General features: G+C 39.0%; 2 protein-coding genes across 5 annotated transcripts in view; one reads left to right on the forward strand and one right to left on the reverse strand.

The window, feature by feature from the left end:
- Positions 1-1,293: 1,293 nt before the first annotated feature.
- On the reverse strand, positions 1,294-7,933 carry mrps26 (mitochondrial ribosomal protein S26). Its single transcript, XM_061886190.1, has 4 exons — positions 7,529-7,933; positions 2,940-3,086; positions 1,727-1,850; positions 1,294-1,657 (listed from the first exon to the last, which is right to left on the reverse strand). Exons 1-4 carry the CDS (start codon positions 7,747-7,749, stop codon positions 1,526-1,528), a joined length of 624 nt encoding a protein of 207 aa, XP_061742174.1. The 5' UTR covers positions 7,750-7,933; the 3' UTR covers positions 1,294-1,525.
- alms1 (ALMS1 centrosome and basal body associated protein) overlaps positions 7,874-18,378 on the forward strand; it is a 172,784-nt gene continuing 162,279 nt past the window's right edge. For 2 of the 4 annotated variants that reach the window (XM_061886161.1, XM_061886165.1), the window contains exon 1: positions 7,874-7,976. The gene's annotated coding sequence lies outside the window, so the exon portion shown is untranslated. The remainder of the gene's footprint in view (positions 7,977-18,378) is intronic. The other 2 variants (XM_061886164.1, XM_061886162.1) reach the window with 1 other exon arrangement.

The raw sequence follows: 18,378 nt of genomic DNA on the forward strand, positions 1-18,378 counted from the left end.
CAGAAATGCTAAAAAGACAGTGAGACCTGGTGAGCTCTCTGTAATACCATCAAAAGGTTCAGAGAATCTGGAAAAATCACTGCACATAAGCTATGGTATTACGGACCTTGGTTCCCTCGGGCGGTACTGCATCAAAAAGCGACATCAGTGTGTTAAGGATATCACCACATGGGCTCGGCAACACTTCAGAAAACCACTGTCAGTGGCTATTGGTCGCTACATCTGTAAAGTGCGAGTTAAAACTCTACTACACTATTTATCAACAACACCCAGAAACGCTTCGCTGTTGAAAAGGCTTGCATACCCATGATTTAGTGCAGTCGACATCAATTTGAGACCGACAGAAATGCAAAAAAGACAGTGAGACCTGGTGAGCGCTCTGTAATACCATCAAAAGGTTCAGAGAATCTGGAAAAATCACTGCACATAAGCGATGGTATTACGGACCTTGGATCCCTCAGGCGGTACTGCATCAAAAAGCGACATCAGTGTGTAAAGGATATCACCACCAGGAACACCTCAGAAAACCACTGTCAGTAACTATTGGTCGCTACATCTGTAAAGTGCAAGTTAAAACTCAACTATGGGGACGGCGTGGCGAAGTTGGTAGAGTGGCTGTGCCAGCAATCTGAGGGTTGCTGGTTCAATCCCCACCTTCTACCATCCTAGTCACGTCCGTTGTGTCCTTGGGCAAGACACTTCACCCTTGCTCCTGATGGGTCCTGGTGAGTGCCTTGCATGACAGCTCCCGCCATCAGTGTGTGAATGTGGAAATACTGTCAAAGCGCTTTGGGCTCCTTAAAAATGCGTAGAAAAGCGCTATACAAGTACAACTACTCATTTACCATTTATGCCATTTATCAACAACACCCAGAAACGCTTCAGTGTGGAAAATGGTTGCATACCCCTGATCTACATTAATTTGAAACCGACAGAAATGCAAAAAAAGCGGTGACATTTGGTGAGCGCTTCCGTAATACCATCAAAAGGTTCAGAGAATCTGGAAAAATCACTGCACGTAAGCCATGGTATTACGGACCTTGGATCCCTAAGGCGGTAGGTACTGCATCAAAAAGGACATCACCACATGGGCTCAGGAACACTTCAGAAAACCACTGTCAGTAGCTATTGGTCACTACATCTTTAAAGTGCAAGTTAAAACTCAACTATGCCATTTATCAACAACACCCAGAAAGTTTTTGTTGTAGAAAAGGGCTGCATACCCCTGATTTAGTGCATTTTACATTAATTTGAGACTGACAGGAGACAAAAGACTGAGACCTGGTGGACAAATGACATTTGATCTTAATTGTCGCTTTATATAGAATCAAAAAACTGAGTCAGGTCTACAGAACAAACTTTGAGGACTCCTTTTAAACACGTCATCCATGATGCTTCCTCAGTACCTTACAGTCCATTACCAGCCGGATGCTCGAGCTTTCTTGGGTCCCAGGACCATCTGCATTCTTCAGAGACCAAAATCCACTTCCGGTTCCGAGCCGGTCTGGCGTCCAGACGGGCGGTCTCACTGCAACACGGTCTGCTTGACGGCTCTCCCTTCCTTGTCGATGGCAAAATTGTAGTTCTTGGGGTTGTCCAAGACCTCCTCTATGCGCTGGTCCAGGTTCTCCAAGGTGATGAAGTTCTTTGCGTCCTCCTGGGGAGCGTGAAGAAACTGTAAGATCTCAACCAGGGAAAAACTGGTCTGACGAGGAATGACTCGGACCTGCAGCTGGAGCACCTCCGCTTGCTTCTGCCGGAGGAAGTCTTCTTCTTCTTGCTTACGCCGGAGGTCTGCTTCCACGCGTTCACGCTCCGCCTCTTCAGTTTCCTTCTGGATCCTCAAAAGTCTGCCGAACACATGACGGGTTAATGGGGGTGAGGGATTCTGTGACCACATATGAGGCGCTAGCTCTCACTATTATGTTAGATCCACTATGGACTGGACTCTCACTATTATGTTAGATCCACTATGGACTGGACTCTCACACTATTATGTTGGATCCACTATGGACTGGACTCTCACACTATTATGTTAGATCCACTATGGACTGGACTCTCACTATTATGTTAGATCCACTATGGACTGGACTCTCACTATTATGTTCGATCCACCAAGGACTGGACTCACTATTATGTTAGATCCACTATGGACTGGACTCTCACACTATTATGTTAGATTCACGATGGACTGGACTCTCACACCATTATGTTAGATCCACTATGGACTGGACTCTCACTATTATGTTAGATCCACTATGGACTGGACTCTCACACTATTATGTTAGATCCACTATGGACTGGACTCTCACTATTATGTTAGATCCACTATGGACTGGACTCTCACTATTATGTTAGATCCACTATGGACTGGACTCTCACTATTATGTTAGATCCACTATGGACTGGACTCTCACTATTATGTTCGATCCACTATGGACTGGACTCTCACACTATTATGTTAGATCCACTATGGACTGGACTCTCACACTATTATGTTAGATCCACTATGGACTGGACTCTCACTAATATGTTAGATCCACTATGGACTGGACTCTCTCACTATTATGTTAGATCCACTATGGACTGGACTCTCACACTATTATGTTAGATCCACTATGGACTGGACTCTCACACTATTATGTTAGATCCACTATGGACTGGATTCTCACACTATTATGTTAGATCCACTATGGACTGGACTCTCACACTATTATGTTAGATCCACTATGGACTGGACTCTCACGCTATTATGTTAGATCCACTATGGACTGGACTCTCACTATTATGTTAGATCCACTATGGACTGGACTCTCACACTATTATGTTAGATCCACTATGGACTGGACTCTCACTATTATGTTAGATCCACTATGGACTGGACTCTGACACTATTATGTTGGATCCACTATGGACTGGACTCTCACTATTATGCTGACCGTAGGTGAAGCAGGCGTCGGTTCTCCTGGTCGTTCCACGCCATGAGGGCACGGTGCTCCATAGTCTCCTGCTTAGCCTTCTCCTCCGCCATGGAGCCCGTCTCCTCCTCGTACTTCTTCCGGAGCATCGCCTCCTTAAACTCCAGACTAGGACACAGACCACACAAACAGGTTAGTCAGCATATTCGATACATGTGTCTATTTCCGGGGTTGGCAACCCAAAACGCCGAAAGAGCCACATAGGACCAAAAATACAAAAAACAATGAAAATTAAGACTCTTTCATCAACTTTTAATCAAAAGGGTTCAATCTCTCTCCTGTGCGAGTTTGAAGCCGACACAACGAACGCACTCAGAGGAGATAATGTTTGAAAAAAGGTGACCATTTTTTACAGAACTTTTGTTTTGAAGGAGGAATTGCAAACTTCCTGTTGATTTTTGAAATGTAGGTCTAAGTGAGACCTACATAGAGGTTTTTGTTTCATGTCTCTACAACATTCCTACTGGAAGTTACAAGCAGTTTTGGCTGTGTTTTTGTCCTAGGAGCGGTTTTGTCTGTGTTTTATTCCTAGGTGGCGCTGGAGCGCAATTTTGAGTTTTTTGATTAGATCACAATTTTCGCCAGTCCTGATGTTTGTGTCCAGTTTGGTGAGTTTTGAAACATGTTAAGGGGGTCAAATTACAGCTGACAGAGGCAAAGGTGAGTGTTTTTACAAAACTTTTGTTTTGAAGGGTGAATTGCAAACTTCTTGTTGATTTTTGCTGAAGGATGTCAGCGTATGAAATGTAGGTCTAAGTGAGACCTACATAGAGGTTTCATGTCTCTACAACATTCCTACTGGAAGTTACAAGCAGTTTTGTCTTTTTTCTTCCTAGGAGCAGTTTTGTCTTTGTTTTATTTCTAGGGGGCGCTGGCGCGCAATTTTGGGTTTTGGGGTTAGGTTTTTTTGATTAGATCACAATTTTCGCCAGTCCTGATGTGTCCAGTTTGGTGAGTTTTGAAGCATTTTAAGGGGGTGAAATTACAGCTGAAAGAGGCAAAGGGGAGGGTTTTGACAAAGCTTTTGTTTTGAAGGGGGAATTGCAAACCTCCTGTTGATTTTTGCTGAAGGATGTCAGCGTATGAAATGTAGGTCTAAGTGAGACCTACATAGAGGTTTCGTGTTTCATGTCTCTACGACATTCCTACTGGAAATTACAGGTAGTTTTGTCTGTGTTTTCTTCCTAGGAGCAGTTTTGTCTGTGTTTTATTTCTAGGGGGCGCTCGAGCGCAATTTTAAATTTTGGGGTAAGGTTTTTTTGATTAGATTAGATCAGGGGTCACCAAGGTAGCCAGTAAGGATCAGATGAGTCGCCCGCTGGCCTGTTGTAAAAATAGCTCAAATAGCAGCACTTACCAGTGAGCTGCCTCTATTTTTTAAATTGTATTTATTTACTAGCAAGCTGGTCTCGCTTTGCTCGACATTTTTAATTCTAAGAGAGACAAAACTCAAATAGAATTTGAAAATCCAAGAAAATATTTGAAAGACTTGGTCTTCACTTGTTTAAATAAATTATTTTATTTTTTTACTTTGCTTCTTATAACTTTCAGAAAGACAATTTTAGAGAAAAAATATTAAATAAAATGATTTTAGGATTTTTAAACACATATACCTTTTTACTTTTTAAATATCTTCCTTTTCTTTCCTGACAATTTAAATCAATGTTCAAGTAATTTTATTTTATTGTAAAGAATAATAAATTTTTACTTTAATTCTTCATTTTAGCTTCTGTTTTTTTCAACGAAAAATATTTGGGAAATATTTCTTCAAACTTATTATGATTAAAATTCAAAAAAATATTCTGGCAAATGTAGAAAATCTGTAGATTCAAATTTAAATCTTATTTCAAAGTCTTTTGAATTTTTTTAAAGAAAATTGTTCTGGAAAATCTCGAAGAAATAATGATTTGTCTTTGTTAGAAATATAGCTTGGTCCAATTTGTTATATTTTCTAACAAAGTGCAGATTGGATTTTAACCTATTTAAAACATGTCATCAAAAATTTTAAATTAATCTTAATCTGGAAAAATTAAGATTTTTCAAAAAGATTCGAATTTCCTCGTTTTTCTCTTAATTTTTACGGTTGAATTTTGAATTTTTTAGAGTCGAAATAGAAGATAAACTATGTTTTTAAAATTTTATTTTCATTTTTTTTTTCCAGTTTTCTCCTCTTTTAAACCGTTCAATTAAGTGTTTTTTTTTCATCATTTACTCTACAAAAAACCTTCCGTAAAAGGAAAAAAAAAATGACAGACAGAAGTGCACATTTTTTTTATATATATTGATTTATAGCTTATTTATAGGGTGGTATAGCTCGGTTGGTAGAGTGGCCGTGCCAGCAACTTGAGGGTTGCAGGTTCGATTCCCGCTTCCGCCATCCTAGTCACTGCCGTTGTGTCCTTGGGCAAGACACTTTACCCACCTGCTCCCAGTGCCACCCACACTGCTTTAAATGTAACTTAGATATTGGGTTTCACTATGTAGAGCGCTTTGAGTCACTTGAGAAAAGCGCTATATAAAATATATATAAATCATTTTTTCAAAAAGATTCGAATTAGCTCGTTTTTTTCTCTTCATTTTTTTCGGTTGAATTTTGAATTTTTTAGAGTCGAAATAGAAGATAAACTAAGTTTTCAAAATTTTATTTTCATTTTTTTCCAGTTTTCTCCTCTTTTAAACCGTTCAATTAAGTGTTTTTTTTTAATCATTTACTCTCGACAAAAAACCTTCCGTAAAAGGAAAAAAAATGACAGATATGCACTTTTTTTTTAAAATATATATAGAATAATTTACTGAAGGTAAATTGAGCAAATTGGCTACTTCTGGCAATTTATTTAAGTGTGTATCAAACTGGTAGCCCTTTCGCATGATAGATAGATAGATAGATAGATAAATAGTACTTTATTGATTCCTTCAGGAAAATTTAAATTCCAGCAGCAGTGTACAGAGTTGAGATCAATTTAAATAAAAAAAAATAAGTAAACAACGGGGGTTTAAAAGGAAACAAAATAGAGTAATATTACAAAAAGAATAAAAACAATGGGAATGACAATAAAACAGTAAAATAAGAATATAACAAGACAAAGTAAGCATTAGTTATATTCTTATTTTACTATTATTATTGGGGCGGCATAGCTCGGTTGGTAGAGTGGCCGTGCCAGCAACTTGAGGGTTGCAGGTTCGATTCCCGCTTCCGCCATCCTAGTCACTGCCGTTGTGTCCTTGGGCAAGACACTTTACCCACCTGCTCCCAGTGCCACCCACACTGCTTTAAATGTAACTTAGATATTGGGTTTCACTATGTAAAGCGCTATATAAAATATATATAAATAATTTTTTCAAAAAGATTCGAATTAGCTCGTTTTTTTCTCTTCATTTTTTTCGGTTGAATTTTGAATTTTTTAGAGTCGAAATAGAAGATAAACTATGTTTTCATAATTGTATTTTAATTTTTTTCCTGTTTTCTCCTCTTTTAAACCGTTCAATTAAGTGTTTTTTAATCATTTACTCTCTACAAAAAACCTTCCGTAAAAGGAAAAAAAATGACAGATATGCACTTTTTTAAAAAAAATATATATAGAATAATTTACTGAAGGTAAATTGAGCAAATTGGCTACTTCTGGCAATTTAAGTGTGTATCAAACTGGTAGCACTTTGCATGATAGATAGATGGATAGTACTTCATTGATTCCTTCAGGAGAGTTCCTTCAGGAAAATTTAAATTCCAGCAGCAGTGTACAGAGTTGAAATCAATTAAAAAAAATAAAAATAAATAGAAATAAATTAAAAAAAAAAAAGTAAATAATGGGTGTTTAAAAGGAAACAAAATAGAGAAATATTACAAAAAAAATAAAAACAATGGGAATGACAATAGTTATATTTTTATTTTACTGTTATATTGTCATTTTTTAAATTTTATTTTATTTGAATCTTCTATTTTTTTCTCCCTTGCCCCCCACCTTGTTTCCCTGTATCTCATCTTTTTTGTAAGGGGCGCTGGAAGCCGGCAGACCCGTCAGCGATCCTGTTCTGTCTCCCTGTAATGTTTGTCTGATCTTAAATGGGATTGTGCTGAAAATTGTAATTTTCCTGATGGAACTCTCCTGACCCAACGTGTCCTGGGTCTTCCCCGTGGCCTCCTACCGGTTGGACGTTGGGACGACTATGTGTCCCGGCTGGCCTGGGAACGCCTCGGGATCCCCCGGGAAGAGCTAGACGAAGTGGCTGGGGAAAGGAAAGTCTGGGTTTCCCTGCTTAGGCTGCTGCCCCCGCGACCCGACCTCGGATAAGCGGAAGAAGATGGATGGATGGATGGATGGAACTCTCCTGACGGAATTAATAAAGTACTATCTAATCTAAGTCCCGTTCCCATCAGTACCCAAAAATTAGCTCTTGCTTTCAAAAAGGTTGCTGACCCCTGGATTAGATCGAGGACTATACTGTTTATTAAAGTCCTCAATTAGCATTGTTGTCATTAAGTATCAACAGGTGGCCATGGCGACCCCACGTGACCAGCGACGCTGACATGTCCGAGTTGCCCCTGAACGTACCGCAGCGCCCTCAAGATGAGCGTGTAGTCGGCGTATCTCTCCCGCAGCACCACCATCTCCACCGGGTCCACCGGGGGAGGATGTTTGACGCGGCCCAGCTTGGACTTGGCCACCGGGTCCTCCCGCGACTTCCGCCCGCGTACCGCCTCGACCAGCACGGCGGGCCTGGGCGCCAGCAGCCGGGCGACCCGGACGCCGCGGTGGCCGATAGCCTGGAACATTTTTTATCTCGTTCGAAGAAGCGTCTGAAAAGGTATCCCGCCTTATTTAGTGGTTAAATGTGTCCGTTACACGAAGCCCGCATGCCGCCTGGAAGTTAAAGTGTAACATTGACTCTGTCGGACTGACTTCAGGGGAGCGGGACGGCGGCCATCTTGGTGTCCTCTGACCGGGAAGTCGTCGGCGGCGGGAAGAGTCGACGGCGCATTGTTGCCACCTGGCGGTTTGGGTAAGTTTGGTCTTGTTTTACCTAAATAACACTTATTTATTTTGTAGAATATAAATTGTGGGTTTGCTAGTTATCCGCCAAAAAGGCGAATGGAGAAACTGTTGCTATGCTGGTTCAGGGCTCCAATTTTACCGCCCTCGTCTTTTGCCGTAAAGCCTCAAAAAATGACCAACTTCCTGTGACCGCCCTTGACTTTTTACCTAATGAACGAGGGATTTAACAGTAAAAAGTACAATGATAATTTGCGATGGTTAATAATACCATTTTAATATTTTTTAATCACCATTACTGAAACCCACTACTAGCGACCACGCAGTCTGATAGTTTATATATCAATGATGAAATATTAACATTGCAACACATGCCAATACGGCCTTTTTAGTTTACTAAATTGCATTTTAAATTTCGCGCGGAAGTATCATGCTAAAACGTTGCGGTATGATGACGCGTGCATGTGACGTCACGCATTGTAGAGGACATTTTGATCCAGCATCTGCTTTAATCGCATAATAACACAGTATTCTGGACATCGGTGTTGCTGAATCTTCTGCAATTTGTTCAATGAATAATGGAGACGTCAAAGAAGAAAGATGTAGGTGGGAAGCGGTGTAATGCGGCCGCCTTTAGCCACACAAACACAGCCGGTGTTTCCTTGTTTACATTCCCGAAAGATGACTGTGAAGCTTTACTATGGAACAGAGCGGTCAAGCGAACATGGTTCCCTACCACATGTCAACCGGCCGGTTTCGGTGAGAAAATGGTGGTAATAAGTCAGCTCTTACCGTAGACATGAGTGGACGTCGAGAAAGGTGGCTTCCCACGGAGACACTGGCGGTCACCACACCCCTCCGACTTTCAGACACGACCATATAATCTCACTAAAACACTAGTAACACAATAAGCAGATAAGGGATTTTCCAGAATTATCCTAGTAAATGTGTCTAATAACATCTGAATCGCTCCCACTACCCTCGTGTTTTGTTTTTCTTCTAGTCCTTCTTCTAGACACATAGAATGGACCTGCCATCCCTGTTTAAATAAGAAAATCTAATTTCAGAAGGCCTCTAAATAACACGTATTTATTTTGTAGAATATAAATTGTGGGTTTGCTAGTTATCCGCCAAAAAGGCGAATGGAGAAACTGTTGCTATGCTGGTTCAGGGCTCCAATTTTACCGCCCTCGTCTTTTGCCGTAAAGCCCCCAAAAAATGACCAACTTCCCGTGACCGCCCTTGACTTTTTACTTAATGAACGAGGGATGTAACAGTAAAAAGTACAATGATAATTTGCGATGGTTAATAATACCATTTTAATATTTTTTAATCACCGATTACTGAAAGCCACTACTAGCGACCACGCAGTCTGATAGTTTATATATCAATGATGAAATATTAACATTGCAACACATGCCAATACGGCCTTTTTAGTTTACTAAATTACAATTTTAAATTTCGCGCGGAAGTATCATGCTAAAACGTCGCGGTATGATGACCCGTGCGCGTGACGTCACGCATTGTAGAGGACATTTTGATCCAGCACCGATGCCAGCTATAAGTCGTCTGCTTTAATCGCATAATAACACAGTATTCTGGACATCGGTGTTGCTGAATCTTTTGCAATATGTCCAATGAATAATGGAGACGTCAAAGAAGAAAGATGTAGGTTGGAAGCGGTGTATTGCGGCCGCCTTTAGCCACACAAACACAGCCGGTGTTTCCTTGTTTACATTCCCGAAAGATGACGGTGAAGCTTTACTATGGAACAGAGCGGTCAAGTGAACATGGTTCCCTACCACATGTCAACCAGCAGGTTTCGATGAGAAAATGGTGGTAATAAGTCAGCTCTTACCGTAGACATGAGTGGACGTCGAGAAAGGTGGCTTCCCACGGAGACACTGGCGGTCAGCACACCCCTCCGACTTTCAGACACGACCATATAATCTCACTAAAACACTAGCAACACAATAAGCAGATAAGGGATTTTCCAGAATTATCCTAGTAAATGTGTCTAATAACATCTGAATCACTCCAACTACCCTCGTGTTTTGTTTTTCTCCTAGTCCTTCTTCTACACATATAGAATGGACCTGCCATCCCTGTTTAAATAAGAAAATCTAATTTCAGAAGGCCTCTAAATAACACGGATTTATTTTGTAGAATATATATTGTGGGTTTGCTAGTTATTTGCCAAATAGGCGAATGGAGAAACGGTTGCTATGCTGGTTCAGGGCTCCAATTTTACCGCCCTCGTCTTTTGCCGTAAAGCCCCAAAAAATGACCAACTTCCCGTGACCGCCCTTGACTTTTTACCTAATGAACGAGGGATTTAACAGTAAAAAGTACAATGATAATTTGCGATGGTTAATAATACCATTTTAATATTTTTTAATCACCTATTACTGAAACCCACTACTAGCGACCACGCAGTCTGGTAGTTTATATATCAATGATGAAATATTAACATTGCAACACATGCCAATACGGCCTTTTTAGTTTACTAAATTGCATTTTTAAATTTCGCGCGGAAGTATGCTAAAACGTCGCGGTATGATGACGCGTGCATGTGACGTCACGCATTGTAGAGGACATTTTGATCCAGCATCTGCTTTAATCGCATAATAACACAGTATTCTGGACATCGGTGTTGCCGAATCTTCTGCAATTTGTTCAATGAATAATGGAGACGTCAAAGAAGAAAGATGTAGGTGGGAAGTGGTGTATTGCGGCCGCCTTTAGCCACACAAACATAGCCGGTGTTTCCTTGTTTACATTCCCGAAAGATGACTGTGAAGCTTTACTATGGAACAGAGCGGTCAAGCGAACATGGTTCCCTACCACATGTCAACCGGCCGGTTTCGGTGAGAAAATGGTGGTAATAAGTCAGCTCTTACCGTAGACATGAGTGGACGTCGAGAAATGTGGCTTCCCACGGAGACACTGGCGGTCAGCACACCCCTCCGACTTTCAGACACGACCATATAATCTCACTAAAACACTAGTAACACAATAAGCAGATAAGGGATTTTCCAGAATTATCCTAGTAAATGTGTCTAATAACATCTGAATCGCTCCCACTACCCTCGTGTTTTGTTTTTCTTCTTGTCCTTCTTCTACACATATAGAATGGACCTGCCATCCCTGTTTAAATAAGAAAATCTAATTTCAGAAGGCCTCTAAATAACACGTATTTATTTTGTAGAATATAAATTGTGGGTTTGCTAGTTATCCGCCAAAAAGGCGAATGGAGAAACGGTTGCTATGCTGGTTCAGGGCTCCAATTTTACCGCCCTCGTCTTTTGCCGTAAAGCCCCCAAAAATGACCAACTTCCTGTGACCGCCCTTGACTTTTTACTTAATGAACGAGGGATGTAACAGTAAAAATTATAATGATAATATGCGATTTTTAATAATACCGTTTAATTTTTTTAATTACCGAAAAACTTTAAAAGGTATTAATTAGGCTGACCATATTCTGAAATCCCAAAAAGAGGACACATTGATACTCGAACTTGCTTTATAAATGATATACTTATTTAAATAAAGCGTTTTTTTCTCCTCTGTTGACTGCTGTGTTGGCGCTAGGGATTTTTAAAATGGGGTCACACAGTAAATTTTTGGGGTCCCACTTTTTTGTAAGCATTTTGAAAACAAATGATAAACGTATTCATTATCCTGTTGTATCTCACATTCTATATCGTGTTTTGGAAAAAGGTTGTCATAAACGTTACTTACCGTATTTTTCGGATTATAAGTCGCTCCGGAGTATAAGTCCCACCTGCCAAACATGCATAATAAAGAAGGAAAAAAACACCAAAGTCGCATTTTTGGGGGAAATTTATTTGATAAAAGCCAACAGCAAGAATAGACATTTGAAAGGCAATTTAAAATAAATAAAGAATAGTGGACAACAGGCTGAATAAGTAGGTTGTATGAGGCATAAATAAGCAACCGCTATGTTAACCTAACATATTATGGTAAGAGTCATTCTAATAACTATAACAATCCAATCCAATCCACTTTATTTATATAGCACATTTAAACAACAATTACGTTTCCAAAGTGCTGCACAGTCATGTTAAAAACAATATAAAAAAAAACAAAATAAAAAAAAAACAATATTATGCTCCACCAATGACTGAATAAAACAAAACATAAATAAAAATAAAACCTATAAAAACAAATATGATTAAAAACTATTTTAAAGGGTAAAATCAATTAAAACACTAAAATAAAAATCAAAGTGTATAAAAAACACAGGACCACACAACTCACGTAGTGTTAAAAGCCAAAGAATAAAAGTGGGTCTTTAGACGAGACTTAAAACACTCCACTGTGGGAGCAGTTTGAACATGGAGGGGCAGAGTGTTCCAGAGCTTAGGGCCGACCACAGTCTTAAGTCTGGTCTTGGGCACCACGAGCTGGAACTGGCTCTCGGACCTCAGAGCGCGTGCAGGAATGTAAATTTGGATGAGGTCCGAGATATATTCAGGTGCCAGTCCATGTAAAGATTTAAAAACAAACAGCAATGTTTTAAAATCAATTCTAAAATGAACAGGGAGCCAGTGCAGAGTCTCAAGAATTGGGGTTATATGCTGGCGTTTCCTGGCCCCTGATAAAAGTCCTTTGATTGATTGATTGATACTTTTATTAGTATATTCCGTACAATTGACCACTAAATGGTAACACCCGAATAAGTTTTTCAACTTGTTTAAGTCGGAGTCCACGTTAATCAATTCCTGCTGCCGCGTTCTGGACTAACTGCAACCGGGAGAGAGCTTTTTGGCTAATGCCAGCATAACGTGTATTGCAGTAGTCCAGGCCACTTGAAATAAGTTGTTGTTGACTGGGATGTTCACTCCTTTATTGAAGTGCAAACTGTATCAGTGTTGAAATAACATCAATTCTAGCTCATAAATTTTGTCATCTCTTCGAATTGGACGCAGGCTGTGAAGATTGTTTATCCAATGCGAGAGGGATCACTCCGGGGTTTTTGTCGTTGGCCAAACTGTTGTTCTGAAACACTAGGTAGGCGTTGGAGAAGAACAAACCTTGTTTATTAGACTTCGTCTTCATTAGCCAAGCTGCTTTGTGTTTTATTTTGATATCAAAAAGTAAACAGGGTTGTTTTTTAACATTGTTTTTTTTTCTTCTTGTCACTAAGTTGTTAATTCAAAAATCATTCATGTGAGAAACCATTTTGTTAATGTTTTATTGTGTATAGAATAGAATAGAATGAACTTTATTGTCATCATATTTGCATATAACGAGATTAAAGACTCCAATTTAAGGTGCGGTAGTGGGAACAAATATGGGGTGAAATAAATGACATAAGAGGTAATAAAGGAAAAACTAACAATTGAAATAAACAGACTACTATCTAATAAAAATAATAAGCAATTCTGTACAATATACAAAACACTATAGAAGTAAAAAATACAAATACTGTACAATATACAAAACACAATAGAAGTAAAAAATACAAATACTGTACAATATACGGAACAAGACGAGTACCGAAGTAATAAATAACAATCAGTGACGGACGTATTGCACTCGAAGGGTAGTAGTGAAGTGAATTATATTTATATAGCTCTTTTCTCTAGCGCTTTACATAGTGAAACCCAATATCTAAGTTACATTTAAAGCAGTGTGGGTGGCACTGGGAGCACGTGGGTAAAGTGTCTTGCCCAAGGACACAACGGCAGTGACTAGGATGGCGGAAGCGGGAATTGAACCTGCAACCCTCAAGTTTCTGGCACGGCCACTCTACCAACCGAGCCATACCGCCCTGCACAGTAGGGTATTAGGGCATGATATGATATTGTATAGGGGTGAATTATTATTATTATAAGTTAGAGTTCAACATGGTGACAGCTTTGGGAAAGAAGCTGTCTCTGAGCCTGTTTGTTCTGGCTCTGATGCACCTGTAGCGCCTGCCTGATGGTAGTAAGTCGAACAGGTGGAAGCCAGGGTGTGTGCTGTCCTTGGTAATGTTTTTTGCTCTGTTGAGGCAACGGGAGTTGTGTAAGTCCTTCAAGCAGGGCAGGGGACAGCCGATGATTTTTTGTGCCGACTTTATGACCCTCTGAATGGCCTGTTTGTCTGCTTCAGTGCAGCTGGCGTACCACACTGTTATGCAGTACAGTTAATTCCTATGGGACATTTTTCTGCTCTAACTCTTAATGGATCTGTCCTGATACAGCAGGGGTCACCAACCTTTTTGAAACCAAAAGCTTATTCTTGGGTACTGATTAATGCAAAGGGCTACCAGTTTGATACACACTTAAATAAATTGCCAGAAATAGCCAATTTGCTCAATTTACCTTTAACTCTATGATATTTATATTTGTTGAAACACTGATCATCTTATTGATTTCTCACAATAAATATATATAGAAACAGATAAATATTTTGATAAATATATTTCGACTCTTTATAATTCAAAATTCAACCGAAAAAAAGAAGAGAAAAACTAGCTAATTCGAATCTTTTTGAAAAAATTAAAAAAATAATTTATAAGTTAATCATTAGTAATTTTTCCTGATTAAAATTAATTTTAGAATTTTGATGACATGTTTTAAATAGGTTAAAATCCCATTTGCACTTTGTTAGAATATATAACAAATTGGACCAAGCTATATTTCTAACAAAGACAAATATTTTATTTCTATTTTAATCATAATAAGTTTGAAGAAATATTTCACAAATATTCTTCGTCGAAAAAACAGAAGCTAAAATGAAGAATTAAATTAAAATGTATTATTCTTTACAATAAAAAAATATATATTTACTTGAACATTGATTTAAATTGTCAGGAAAGAAGAGGAAGGAATTTAAAAGGTAAAAATGTATGTGTTTAAAAGTCCTAAAATCATTTTTAAGATTGTATTTGTTCTCTAAAATTGTCTTTCTGAAAGTTATAAGAAGCAAAGTAAAAATAAATAAATGAATTTATTTAAACAAGTGAAGACCAAGTCTTTAAAATATTTTCTTGGATTTTCAAATTCTATTTGAGTTTTGTCTCTCTTAGAATTAAAAATGTCGAGCAAAGCGAGACCAGCTTGCTAGTAAATAAATACAATTTAAAAAAATAGAGGCAACTCACTGGTAAGTGCTGCTATTTGAGCTATTTTTAGAACAGGCCAGCGGGCGACTCATCTGGTCCTTACGGGCGACCTGGTGCCTGCGATACAGCGTCTACATCTACACATAAATGTAAATCACTTAAAGTAAAATAAATAAAAACCTCTCTCTATCAAAATGTAAAAATAGAGATAAAGGCATCATGTAATGACAAAAAGCTGACAAGTTGATGCTATTAAATAATACAAAAAATGAATATTTGTCTATAAATATATGGATAACGTTTATCTATATAATATTACTCAAATCTCATCCACTGTAATAAAAACGATCCTAAATTTTTGTTTAGTACGGTAGTATCGCTAACCCAACAAGGGACTCCTTCCAGTAGCTCCACCCACTCAGCTGATGACTTTATGAAGTTCTTTAATAAGAAAATTGAAGTCATTAGAAAGGAGATTAAAGACAATGCGTCCCAGCTACAACGGGGTTCTATTAACACTGATACGATTGTATATACGGCGGATACTGCCCTCCAAAATAGTTTCTCTCGTTTTGAGGAAATAACATTAGAGGAATTGTTACAACGTGTAAATGGAATAAAACAAACAACATGTTTACTTGACCCTCTTCCTGGGAAACTGATCAAGGAGCTCTTTGTATTATTAGGTCCATCAGTGCTAAATATTATAAACTTATCACTTTCCTCGGGCACTGTTCCCCTAGCATTCAAAAAAGCGGTTATTCATCCTCTTCTTAAAAGACCTAACCTCGATCCTGACAACAACTACCGACCGGTGTCTCACCTTCCCTTTATTTCAAAAATCCTCAAAAAAATTGTTGCGGAGCAGTTAAATGAACACTTAGCGTCTAACAATCTATGTGAAACCTTTCAATCCGGTTTCAGGGCAAATCACTCCACGGAAACAGCCCTCGCAAAAATTGGATCCATTATGGATTGAACTTTCACAGTATCATGTTAGACCCGCTCGACATCCATTGCTTTCCTCCTCTCCAAGGTTCTCATAGTCATCATTGTCACCGACGTCCCACTGGGTGTGAGTTTTCCTTGCCCTTATGTGGGCCTACCGAGGATGTCGTAGTGGTTTGTGTTGTGGTTTGTGCAGCCCTTTGAGACACTAGTGATTTAGGGCTATATTAGTAAACATTGATTGATTGATTTAGTCTGTTTATTAGACATTACAAATGACATGATGGTGTTACCTTCACTGCTTTACCTAACAATCAGTAATCATGATTTGACTATTGATAACAATAATCTTAATTATTACTTTGGCCATAATTGGCAGCCCTAGATCTTATACATGAACACTATTTTGTGTGTGTTGTGTTGTGTTGTTGTTGTGAATCTCTGGGCACCTCACCATTCGATCCAGATTCTTGGGGTGAGGATTCGATTCATAATCGATACTCCAATCAAACAGATTTTTGCAACGTATTATTTGGTATAATAACAGCTTCCAGGTTACAAAACTTACTTTTGGTTGCCGACGTATGACGTATACGTGCACCAAGCAAGCATAGAGATGGCCTAAAAATGTTTTCTTTTTTTATGAATTCATCAAAATAAATTCGATTTTTGAAAATCATATAAAAAAAACGGGATTTGATTCTGATAAACATTTTTTTAACACCCCTAGTTATTATATACCGTATGATAGTTTGTAAAAATAATAATAAATACTTAAAGGGGAACATTATCACAATTTCAAAAGGGTTAAAAACAATAAAAATCAGTTCCCAGTGGCTTGTTGTGTTTTTTGAAATTTTTTTCAAAATTTTACCGGTCCCGGAATATCCCTAAATAAAGCTTTAAAGTGCCTTATTTTCGCTGTCTTCGAAACCACTGTCCATTTCCCTGTGACGTCATACAGTGCTGCCAATACAAACGACATGGCGGTTACCATAGCAAGATATAGCAACATTAGCTCGGATTCAGACTCGGATTTTAGCGGCTTAAGCGATTCAACCGATTACTTATGTATTGAAGCAGGTGGTCGGAGTATGGAGGCAGATAGCGAAAACGAAATTGAAGAAGAAATTAAAGCTATTGAGCGAATAGCTATTGACGCTATTCGGCCATAGCGTGGGTGTACCTAATGAAGTGGCCCATAGCTTGGCTGCCTTATTAGCATCGCCGGTAAAATGTGCGGACCAAACGATCAGGACTTTCGCATCTTGTGACACTAAGGCAACTAAAATCCGTCGATTGGTAAGTATTTGTTTCGCATTAAATGTGGTTATCTAGTTTCAAATGTACAAACAGGTAGCGTAAATAGCATGTTAGCATCGATTAGCATAGCATGTTAGCATCGATTAGCTGGCAGTCATGCCATGACCAAATATGTCTGATTAGCACATAAGTCAACAACATCAACAAAACTCACCTTTGTGATTTAGTTGACTTAATCGTTGCAAATGCATCTGCAGGTTATCCATACATCTCTGTGCCATGTCTGTCATCGCCGGTCAAATGTGAAGACACTCTGGTACATTCAATGGGGGTCTGGCGGAAGATTTCTTGCCAGTGGTGCAACTTGAATCCCTCCCTGTTAGTGTTGTTACACCCTCCGACAACACACCCACGAGGCATGATGTCTCCTAGGTTCCAAAAATAGTCGAAAAAACGGAAAATAACAGAGCTGAGACCCGGTGTTTGTAATGTGTTGAAAAAGTAAATGGTGGGTGTGTTACCTCGGCGACGTCACATTCTGATGTCATCACCACATGACCGATAAACAGAAAGGCGTTTAATTCGCCAGAATTCACCCATTTAGAGTTTGGAAATCGGTTAAAAAAATCCATAGTCTTTTTTCTGCAACATCAAGGTATATATTGACGCTTGCATAGGTTTGGTGATAATGTTCCCCTTTAAATATCTGCTTATCCTTTTGACTTACGAGTTATCCATCATTTTGTACGTGCGAAAATTAAATAACCAAATGCAGAGGCAATAATATGATTGTACTTATATATTCTTATATTCACTGTTACATGCGGCCCTCTGAGGGCAGCCATGACTGCGATGTGGCCCTCGGTGAAAACAAGTCCGACACCCCTGCCCTGTGGAATTAACTATGCCGAAGTTTTCAGACCGTCCCATATTGCAGCCAGTTTTCAAAAACTTGTTTCAGACCACCAAAAACACTGTTGCATGAGGATAAAAGGTAAACAGTACATATATTTCGCCGTTTCCCCCTAAAAACGGATCTGTGGGGAGAGGCCCTTAGTCTTCTTTGAACTCTCTTCCTGGAAATTAACACTCGCCAGCCCCGTCCCATCTCCATGACGTCATCACT

The sequence above is a fragment of the Nerophis ophidion genome, linkage group LG24 (assembly GCF_033978795.1).
Source record: "Nerophis ophidion isolate RoL-2023_Sa linkage group LG24, RoL_Noph_v1.0, whole genome shotgun sequence".
Lineage (NCBI taxonomy): Eukaryota > Metazoa > Chordata > Actinopteri > Syngnathiformes > Syngnathidae > Nerophis > Nerophis ophidion.